At 37.7% G+C, this 11,607-nt stretch overlaps 1 protein-coding gene across 2 annotated transcripts in view; it reads left to right on the top strand.

Moving 5' to 3' along the window:
- Nucleotides 1-11,607, top strand: part of syngap1b (synaptic Ras GTPase activating protein 1b) — a 222,439-nt gene that overhangs the window by 65,330 nt on the left and 145,502 nt on the right. For both annotated transcript variants that reach the window (XM_014023448.1, XM_014023447.1), the window contains one exon: nucleotides 2,995-3,455. In XM_014023448.1, coding sequence (XP_013878902.1) covers nucleotides 2,995-3,455 — 461 coding nt within the window. The remainder of the gene's footprint in view (nucleotides 1-2,994; nucleotides 3,456-11,607) is intronic.

Here is an 11,607-nt window from a genome sequence, read left to right as displayed (position 1 = left end):
CCACATTACAGATTATACATACTCCACATTACAGATTATACATACTCCACATTACAGATTATACATACTCCACATTACAGATTATACATGCACCACATTACAGATTATACATGCACCACATTTCCTTTCTTTTATTTTCTATAAATAATCGTATTTTTGAAAGTTGAACAGAAACGAAGGCTCAGCAGAGCTTTTTGTTGCGAGCCTTTAATGCAGCGACGTCACACTGGCTCATATTCCCGCCCTCAGGCTTCTGTCTGACCAAATCTAGTTTTTTAATCTGTTTGTGTAAGTGCAACTTTAAATGTTGATGCTAAGTTAAAGCTTCTCTTCATCATTGTGACATGAATACATTATGACCACTCTGTTTGATTTGTCTCTTTTTATTTGTTCATATTATTTGTTTATGAGAACAACAGTGTCTCCAGAGCTCGATTCATAATTAATCCAGAAACCTAAAACAGCAACAGATTTATTCTCTCTGCCACCGCCGCCTCTCGTTGCGTTCCCGCTCCTGTGGAAGCCGTATACTGTGAAGCATCAGGCGTGGGGGAGAATATGTGAAATGATGATGCAGAAATATAATCCGCTGTGACATGCTGTACATGTCGTGATGCTCTGCCAGCCTCAAGCTTTGCTTCAGATTCATGAAGGGAGGATGCAGAGCCGTATGCAGTCATTTCTATCATCCATTTCCTTTATCAAAAATAAAAAATAAAACAGGGCTGTGCACGGGGAGTTAGTGGACACTTCCGGGGCATAAAGTGTCATCAGTCTGCCACTGGGTCAGCTTTATCTCTTCTTGTCTGGGAGTATATGAGGATGTGTGCAGCACAGCCCTCCAGATGTTGTAAGCGTAAATTAGGCTTTTTGTTGGCGATAGAGGAGCGAGCCTCGGGGGAAATGCGCTTTGATTAACTCGCACACTGCAGAGATTTTTCTGAAAAGGGTTTTTCTTCAGCATTTGGTTTGAAATTTGATAAATTAGATTAAACAAATTGAATCAGTTGGCAACGGATGCCCGATAGGAAGATATCGTCCTTCTTTACATAAGTTTGAAATACAACAAAGTATGAGGGCCGTGGAGAAGAAAGAAAAAGCAAAAGGATTTCTCTTAAGTTTTGATTTTAAAGGGTCAATTTTATTGACAGAAAAGTGAACCCCGATGTGATTCTATTTATTTCATTGTGTAATTTTATTATATCTGACCAAACAAAGCCGAGTTAAACCCAGTTAAAGTAAACCCATAACTCTCTGATACAATAATGTAAATTAACCCAATTATGTTTGGTTTTGATTGGCCGTCAGATCCTGTCCTAGTTAAAATTTGAGTAAATCCAGCTTTTTAATTTTTGTCTCTGTAACGTTAGCCTGATCCTTGCCTTCCCACGCAGTTCCGCTCAATTCTAGTTTCCCTCCTCTGCTCCGTCTAGGATTTCTCCCATAGATGAAGATTTCTTCAGTACAATTTCAACTGCGCCAATCAGCGAACAGAAGGAGGAGTTTTAGTTGTTTTTTTTTTCGTGTTGACAAGGCTCCCAGTTTTAAAATTGATTTGATTTAAATTAAATTTGACACACAAAAAAGCACACGTAATTTCCAGTTAGCTTCTTAGCTTAGCTTCCCTAATGGTTGAGCTGGTGCACTACATACGTCACAGCCAAACGTTGGCAATTGGGTAAATCAGACCCAATCGTTTTAAACTTCAACAGAGACCACGCCTCTGTCAAGAAACCATTTCCCAATAGCAGAGAGTCCAGACCCCCTGTACGAAGCAAAGCGTGGTTTTTACCAGGTTAACAGGAAGATGAAAAGTTAACCAGGACAGGTCCACATTAGACAGTGCCTGTTGGTTTTTCCTGTTGTGCTTCATGGGTTTTGTAATATTCAGTCTGCATTGCCAATGCAATGCACACTATTGTGATTCGTTTCCYAYMCAWGTCATCTCAACTTTGCCATGCTTCTCCTCCTGCATACTTTGTCTTAGAGCTACCATTGTAATTTATATCTGTAAAGCTCCTGTGCTAAATGATGGCTATGCCTTTTGGTGCCTGTAAAACGTATAGTTTATGAAATATTAATATTTAATGAATTATAATGGCAGTCAATGGAGCCTTGTATTGGTCCAATACTGCCCCATGCTGTACTCAACTTGGTACTGCACCATAGTTTAATATTTTAACTCAGTAGTTCATTGTTCACAGTACTAATATGATTGTATTTTGATGTTTTACTATAATATTGTCTTAATACTGCTCGATTGTTGTAATATTATGCATTTTTGTGTCAATAATTGTATTGGCAATGTGGCTTCTTTCTGCACACATACAAACCAACCCCTGCCACCATCTTCTGCCACAGCTCCATTGGTCTAATGGTCTATGTCATGGACTTTCATGTGGGAGATCAGGGTTCAAGACCTAGCTAATGCAACTTTAACAAAAAAATTTCTTCAAATTTCATATTGTCACACAATTACCTTAATTACAAACACCTGCTGATGTGACAGGCACAAGCTGGTATAGAAAACACATTTGAACTTGGTCAAAGTTCATTCTGCAAGTCCAATGCTCCAGGCAAAGCCATGATGCAATGACATGCTACATGGCAATGCACATTTGTTTTTACATCATAAAAACCCATGTCTAGTTCTGTTTGTCTTCTGTTTTTCATGGTTTTATGCCTCAATGTTGGGTTCTGAGTGCATCTTGGCTTTCTTGTTTCATTTTTTTGTAGTTGTGTTCCTGACTTTGATAAACAGTTTTGAGATAGTCTCTTATTGTTATAAAAACTTTACACTCTGTCAAAGATACTTCCCAGCATGAATTTTTTCAAATGTTTGATTGTTTTACTTTTCCAAACACCCCCTGACACAGAAACATATCCCGCTGTGACGGCCCACCTACCTAAGATCCTGACTAACCTGGTCTTCCCTCCTCTCTCCTCCCTATTGCTCCCTGTCCTACCCCTCTCTCCTCCTTCTCTCCTTTCCAGATGCAAGGTTTGCCGTCCCACCCTCCTATCATCATCACCATCATCGCTCCCACGTTCACTCCTTCCACGCTCCTGCCTACCACCCTCCCTCACAGGAACGTCTCTCCTACGATCGTCCCTCCTACAACCGTCCTTCCTTTGAGCAACCTTCCTTTGCCCGTCCTTCCTTTGAGCAACCTTCCTTTGCCCGTCCTTCCTTTGAGCAACCTTCCTTTGCCCGTCCTTCCTTTGAACGTCCATCCTTTGAACGTCCATCCTTCGACCGCCCCTCCTTCGACCGCCCTTCCGTTGACCGCCCCTCCTTCGACCGCCCTTCTTTCGACCGCCCTCCCTACAGCCGCCCCTTGCACGAGCGTCCCATCTACGACCGCCCCTTGCACGAACGTCCATCCCACGACCACTGGAACGCCCGTCTTCGTGTGAGCTCCGGCCATCAATTCAACATGTTGGACCAGGAAGAGGTAAAGTCCTCACAGAAAAAGCATTGGTTTAGTTTATCTCGTGCACTGACGGAGGGTTTACATGAGAAAGAAATTGCTCATTTAGGTAAAAAAAAAAACGTTTCATTTTTTTTATTTGTTTATTGTAAGCTATAACAGTGATTTGATATACTCCAGTGTATTTACACTGTATTTGCCTGAGGAAATATAAGAAGTTGTATCTAAAATGAAAACCCTGCTGTGGATGAAAGTACAGTAAATACAATCATAGCCCATAAGTATACAAACAAACCTAGCACAAAAAGTAAGGAAATTTTTTTAGTTTTAGTTTAGTTTAAATTGTTTATTCATTTCATTTAAAACCGTAAATTTTATACAAATTAAAAACAAAAGATATATACAACATATATACACAACAAAAAAAATATATATAAATCGAATTGAAACGAAAGGAGGCAGAAAGAAGAAAAAATCTTATAATTTCTGCCCCTTTTTTCTATAATTAATTTAATGCAATAGTAATTAGGAAAAGAAAAAGGAAAACAAACAAACAAAAACAAAATAAAAACTTCAATTTATTCTCAAACAACAACTTAGATATACATTATAGAGTTTCATATTTCTTTAACAAACTTATTTTTATCATTCTCTTAAACAAACACATTGAATTGGCATTTTATAATCACTTTCCAGATGATTCCACAATCTTATTCCCTGAACCGAAGTACATCGGTCCTTCAAGTTTGTTCGAATTCTAGGTTTCACAAACATCTCAAGTCCTTTAAGATTATAAGAACTTTCTCTCTTAACAAAATATAATTAGATGTTTAAAGGCAACATTTTTTATGAGCCTTATCCATAAGCTGCAAAAAATTTGTGTTTAGGTAGAGGATTTCTTTGGTGTAACAATGCTTCTTGGCAACAAATCGTATATTGTTGGAAAAACAGCTAATTTCTCTTTTAAATGGTGCGTATTTGTAAGGAACATGCATTTGTGGGTTGTACACATGAAAAATATGCCAAATCTTCTCTGGCAGTTTATTTAGCTGTTGCTAATGACTTATGTTTCGAGCTTCTGGCACCCCCAGGTGCTGCCAGTCCAGTGCTGATCATGATTTGTTACAAAACAGCCTTGTTACAACAGAGAAACAATCTACAAAACACTCATTTCCTTATATTTTGTGCTAAGTATATAAAGCCTATGCTTATGTCAGTGGATATATAGTCCAGTCACATTGGTCAGTAAAAGTGGGTCCTATTTCATGATACAGTATGTCTGAAGTAAAAGCTGCAGTCTACCATTTATAGTTTTATGTTTTTCTATCAGAAACTGGTGAAAACTGCTGTTTGGATGAACATTTTACTGCTGTTCTTTGCTTTACTAGTTATTTATTTAAAAGCAAACATAAGATTAACAACAAATGTGATTGCGTTCAAATTCTGTAAAGTCTTTAGTTCCTTGTTTAAAACAAACAGCAGAACATGCGCCTTCTTGTCACCATGTCCCAGCATCCTCCTCTGTCACAGAACCCCTCTGCAGATTCCTCCACTGCATCAAATGTATTGTTGATTTTAGTATTTTCATATTTTTTTATGTTTTACGAGTCAGATTTAACACAGACACATTTTTGTCTTCAACACTTCCTAACTGTTAATTGGCCGCCTCTAGTTAGCAAACTAATCGTGCTTCAGGACTGTTTATTTTCACTGTATATATTTTAGCATAAGCCACTGATGCCTTTTAATAGAATTGATGACAAAAAGTGTAGCTGGAAATGATTTTATTTCACCACCTGTCAGCTGTTAAACTAGAGCATAATCTATTTGTTGTGTTTCTTTATCCTCAGTGGTTTAAACTGGACATTGCAGGATGTTGTTGCTCACAAACTCGCTTAAATCAGATCAGAACCATTTGTGTTTGCAAGCACAGATATCTGCTGCTGACGGTAAAATCTCACCTCTCTGTTCAGGCCAGGAGAGGGTACTGTTCTTCTGCTTTTCTGACTGCAGTGCTCTGCTCGACAAAACCGGAAGATCTACCATAATTTAACCAAACAAATAGGAAAGACACTCCAAATAGGACAAAAAACACTAGAAACATGTTATTTAACACTGACAGGGCTCAAAGGGCTGAGGAGTGTCCCATTAATTAAAACCTGGACGTTTATATTTCAGCTTTGAGGAAGAAATGTTTCAAGTCTTTGTATTGTTTGACTTAAAACATAGACTTTGCATATAATGTTTATTATTTAAAGTAGTTGTTTTTCATAATTTTATTTCTAACAATTAAAATAATAAAACAAAACAAAACATACATTTACATACATGTAACAAATACAGGGAGGAAACACAACAACAAATAAAATATTAGTTTTAAAATACAATTTCATAAAACCTTACAGTTAACAAACACTACATAAAAAAGGTTAATGCAACATTAGCAACCCTAATTATGAAAAACTTGGGATGTTGTGTAAAATGTAAATTAAAAATAAAATACTATGATTGGCACATTTTATAAACTTATATTTATGATATTTTTCTTGTGAAAGAGCTTAAAAACAGATTTGTACTTTATGTTTTATAGAAAAAAAGAAGAAGTTTTTTGCAGATTTTGTTTTTAGTTGTATTTATACTGATGCTGCTGCAGTTCTCCTCCTGCCAGCAGGTGTCACTAATAAAACAAAGAAACCTGTAAATAGCAGGAAGTGCAGCCAGGTTTGAGTTAATAAAAATACTTTTCCATTTTATTTAGACTCATCATTGAGGAAAGAAACCTGCTTTCAGACTCATTTAATCTTTAAATGGATCAGAGTTTCTTGGTACAAAGAAATAATAAATCATTTCATGTAGATTTAACCCCAAAACAACGTTGGTACATGTTTACACTAACAATCCAGCAACACATACGCATCAGTTATTCTTCACACATTTAATTGATTCTTAATTATTTTACTTACACATGTCACAGCTGCTGATTTATAATGAAGACAATTAGAAATGATGAGAAATGAAGCGGAGCTCTTTAAAATGTGGAGGTCACCTCGGCAGACGTGACAGGTTTGTTACGGTACTACAGCAGGAATATGCTAATGTAGCTTTTAATCTGCCTTAATATGACACATTAGCATTTTGCTGAGACACAGTGGGGTTTCTACCCAGCATGGAAATGTGCTAATATAGTTGCTTTATTTTTTTTAATAGTCATTTAAATTCAGCTCTTATCCACTTCTCTGCTCTTAGAATTTCCTGCATGTAGTCTGTGGATTACATGCTTCCTGTGCTGAAACAAAACAGTCCTTTGGATCTTCATGTGGCCACTCAAAGCACACATACAGCAGGTAAAATAAGTATTGAACACGTCAACATTTYTCTCAGTAAATATATTACTAGAGGTGCTAATRACATGAAATTTTCACCAGATGTTGGTAACAACCCAAGTGATCCATACATACAAAGAAATCAAACCATAAATGTCCAGAAATGAAGTTATTTGTAATAATGTGGAATGGCACGGGAAAAGTATTGAACACATGAAGAAAGGGAGGTGTAAAAAGGCATGGAAAGCCAAGACACCAGCTGAACTCTCTCAGTAATTAGAAAACAAGCCTGCCCCTTGTCAGTGCAAGTTAATATCAGCTGGTTCAGTCCCAAATGATGGCCAGGTATCACACAAGAACCATCTGATGATGGGTAAAAGTAAAGAGCTCTCTCAAGACCTTCACAACCTTATTGTTGCAAAGCATAATGATGGCATCGGTTACAGAAGAATGTCTAAACTTCTGAAGGTTCCAGTGAGCACTGTTGGGGCCATAATTCAGAAGTGGAAAGAACATTATTTCACCATAAACCGACCACGACCAGGTGCTCCTCACAAGATTTCTGACAGAGGAGTGAAAATAATTATCAGAAGAGTTGTCCAAGAGCCAAGGACCACTTGTGGAGAGCTTCAGAAAGACCTGGAATTAGCAGGTACGATTGTTTCAAAGAAAACAATAAGTAATGCACTGAACCACCATGGCCTGTATGCACGCTCACCACGCAAGACTCCACTGCTGAAGAAACAGCATGTTGAAGCTCCTTTAAAGTTTGCTGCACAACATTTAAACAAGCCTGTGTAATACTGGGAGAATATAGTCTGGTCAGATGAGACCAACATTGAACTGTTTGGATGCCAGAATACACATCATGTTTGGAGGTCAAATGGCACTGCACATCAGCCCAAAAACACCATACCAACAGTGAAGTTTGGAGGTGGGAACATCATGGTGTGGGGCTGTTTTTCAGCATATGGTACTGGCAAACTTCAAATAATTGAAGGAAGGATGAGTGGAAAAATGTACAGAGACATTCTTGATAAAAATCTGCTTCCATCTACCAGGATGATGAAGATGAAACGTGGCTGGACATTTCAGCAAGACAATGAGCCCAAACACAAAGCCAAGGAAACTCTCAGTTGGTTTCAGAGAAAGAAACTAAAGCTGCTGGAATGGCCCAGCCAATCACCTGACCTGAATCCAACAGAAAATCTATGGAAAGAACTAAAGATCAGAGTTCATAGAAGAGGTCCACGAAACCTTCAAGATTTGAAGACTGTTTGTGTGGAAGAATGGGCCAAAATCACACCTGAGCAATGCATGCCACTAGTTTCTCCATACAGGAGGCGTCTTGAAGCTGTCAATGACAACAAAGGCTTTTGTACAAAGTATTAGATAAATTTCAGTAAGTATGTTCAATACTTTTTCCCTGTGCCATTCCACATTATTACAAATAACTTCATTTCTGGACATTTATGGTTTGATTTCTTTGTATGTATGGATCACTTGGGTTGTTACCGACATCTGGTGAAAATTTCATGTCATTAGCACCTCTAGTAATATATTTACTGAGAAAAATGATGACGTGTTCAAAACTGATTTTACCCGCAGTATGTGTTTGCATGGCTGCCGTTAGTATTCCAGCTTGTAATCACTCAGAAGAATAAAGCACACTGTCGTCCAGATAAGTGACCTGTGGCTCTGCAGGATTTGAACGGGTTAATCCGAGCCTCATCCTTGTCTAATTGTGCCGATAACGCAGCAGCTGCAAAGGATCTGAGGCGAGGCTGACGTACTGATATCTGTCAGCGTGGTGAAGGCGGCGGACATTAAAAATTCATGCCTGTCACTCACCTCGTGCATTTTCATTGTGCGTGCACACGCTTACACACACTCATCTTTAAATTTACTTCTGTTTCCTCTCATGTTCAGCTTGTGTCAAGTGTTTTTTAAATAGATTAGGTTCTCCTGGTTTCATTAGTTCAGTTCAGTTTTATTTTAAGTTTGCTTTTATTGTTTTTGTAGACTGTAGATTATGACGACGTATTGGGATCACTTTACAGATAAAAAAGAGCAGCAAATCTCTGCCAAAAAACTCAGAAATTTTCAAGAAAAAACAAGGGAATTCTCTGAGCTCCAAAAGTCATAGATCTGCAAGAAAAAATTCTGAAATTTCCACGAATAAAGGCAAAAATTGTAAAGTCAGAAATTTACAAGAAAAAACTCTGAAGTTTTCATGATTGACTAAAGGATGATTCTACCTGTTTTCACTTCTGCTCTAGTTTAAAAACTAAAACACGCAGAGACTTCAAACCTGGACTAGATCATTCTTTACTGACTGTAGAATATTTTAAACCAAACATTTGATTTATGAAACGTATATTTGATTTGTGAAACTTCAATACGAAGTGATTTCAGCACCTTTTATGCATTTTTTGAAAAAATTGAGCAATTAAATACGCTCCTTTTTTCATCTGCAAAGTGGCCTGTCGTTGTAATAAGTGGATACAGTGACAAACCGACATTAATATGTTCTATTTTGTAATTTGTTTTACATCAAACTAAAAAAACAAACCATACCTTGGCAAACACAGGAGTGTTAAAATTTCAGTGTTAAACTTTTGGGTGTTGATTTAACATCCTCTAGTGTTATTTTAACACTTTCTGAGTAAACTGACACCCAGTGTTGGTGTTAATTCACAGTGTTGATTTCCTCAGTGTTGTTTCAACACTGGACAGTGTTAAATAAGCTCCGCCCACAGTTAAGTCTTATATAACACTTAACAGTGTTGTTATATGACACCATGCAGTGTTGAAAGGAAAAGCCCCACCCTCTTCCACCTCATTTCAGACAGACCAGTATTTACCCAGCATTCCTTGCATCATTTCCTTGAGAAATCATGCAGAAATGATGTTTTTGCATGTTTATGACTATTAAAGGAGTTTAGGAGAGTAAAAATTAGTTGTTCTGGTTCAAGTTGTTCAACTTTAAGTTTACGTTATTGGCCAAAAATCGACACCATACGTGAGAGGTGTGTCCTGGTGTGTGAAGGTCGACTCCATTACACTTTTCTATTAACTACTGAACAGTGTTAATGCAACACTACAAAGAGTTTGATATTAACTCTGAGTGTTAAATTTACACTCTCCAATATTTGGTGTATATATACCTTGTGGTGTCTGATAACATTTCTAACATCACAATTTTCTTTGTTAAAAATAATAATACATTGGTGTTACTTTTAACACTACTGAAATGTTAATATGACACTAAGTATTGTTGAATATTTAATACTGACTGGTGTTACTTTTAACACTATATTTTAACACTGACACTATTTTTATGTTAATGTGACACCCAGTGTTGTTGAATATTAAACACTGGTTGGTGTTAAATTAACAAAAAAAATGGGTGTTAAAATTTAACACTTTCACAAATGTTATTTTAACACCAGCAAGTGTGGACACATATAGACACTTTGTTGGTGTTGAAATTAACACTGTGGGTGTTAAATTAACACTGGCATTTTTGCTGTGAACAAGTTAGCAGCAACCATCAGCAGAAAAAAAAGATATTAAGTTAACAAAACTCATGAAAATACTGAAACAACAGATATACCTGATTTTGAGGAATAAAATGAAATAAATCTGTGTGAAAAAGGTTGAATATATTTTGTGTTCTGAAATACTTTTCATTGTTAAACATTCAACAAACCAGAATAATGAATTAAACCTGTGGAGGATCCAAGCCGCCAGAATTAGGAATAAATAAAATTTGTTTATTGCCTTTACTTTTTCTCCCAATTTTTATGCTTTGTAGCTAATGTTGACTTGAATTCTTCTGTCTTCATATTATTTCTTCCAGACGTCTCCATCCTTTGTTTTTTCACTCCTTCACATCTCCTGTGTTCAGCCTCTGTCCTGGTCCACCCACCTGCTCTGTTTTCCTCCAACTAACTGGACTTTGGTTTTTCTCACCCATTCCTGTGTTTGACACTTCCTCTTCCTGTCGGTTGTTTTTATTCTTTCTGACTGATTATTGATGCAGGGAAGATGTTGCCCTGTTGGCCTGTGGTGCCTTTTTATGGAACACAACACTTCTGTTGTGTTTAAAATGTGTCACTGTGGAAATTAGCGTTAATCGTGTCGCTCCTGACTCCTGCTGGGTTCACTTCACTGAGCCGGTGCCTGGAAGTGGAGCTCTGGCACTGGGAGACATGTTGGCTCTTTTGGATCATCACGATGAGCCAAAGATATCAGGAATACTGACAAGATGTTTTTGTTTTAAGTGTGTGGTGTTTTGAAACTGTGTGTTCAGAGCAAATTTGAAAATGTCAGGGAAGTAAAAATGATGCGATCTGTAAAACCATTAGGAGCTCAGTTTGGACCACCTGCTCCTCAAAGCTGTCCGTGCTGCTTGAACACATCAGCCACCTTCTGGAAGCTGAATTATTGCAGTGAAATGACAACACTGCTCTCCCAGTGCTTCTACCGAAAAACAAACACGCCCACAAACTTCTGATCAATCACACTTTGCTCATGTAAGATCAGGACCTGGAGGAAACGGATCAAACTGATCCAGTATTTCTCAGCAGGCTGTTCTTCATTCTCTCCTGTAGGGGGAGCTAAAGAGCTGACAGTCCTTCGCTCTTCTTCCTGCTCCTCTTCATCTCACTCTGCATTAATTTGAGCTGACAGTTTCATTGCCTCACAACACTGTTGTGGTGAAGAAAACAAAGCTTGATGACCTCATCAGTGTCGTCATCAGACTTTCGACAGTCAGCACTTATTTTTACTGAGTGAAAAGGACCGAAGGTGTGTGTGTGTGTGTGTGTGTGTGTGTGTGTGTGTGGGTG

The sequence above is a fragment of the Austrofundulus limnaeus genome, unplaced genomic scaffold (genome assembly GCF_001266775.1).
Source record: "Austrofundulus limnaeus strain Quisiro unplaced genomic scaffold, Austrofundulus_limnaeus-1.0 Scaffold370, whole genome shotgun sequence".
In the NCBI taxonomy this organism is placed as follows: Eukaryota; Metazoa; Chordata; class Actinopteri; order Cyprinodontiformes; family Rivulidae; genus Austrofundulus; species Austrofundulus limnaeus.
The sequence above is the reverse complement of the archived record's forward strand: the minus strand, read 5'-3'. Positions and strand labels throughout refer to the sequence as shown.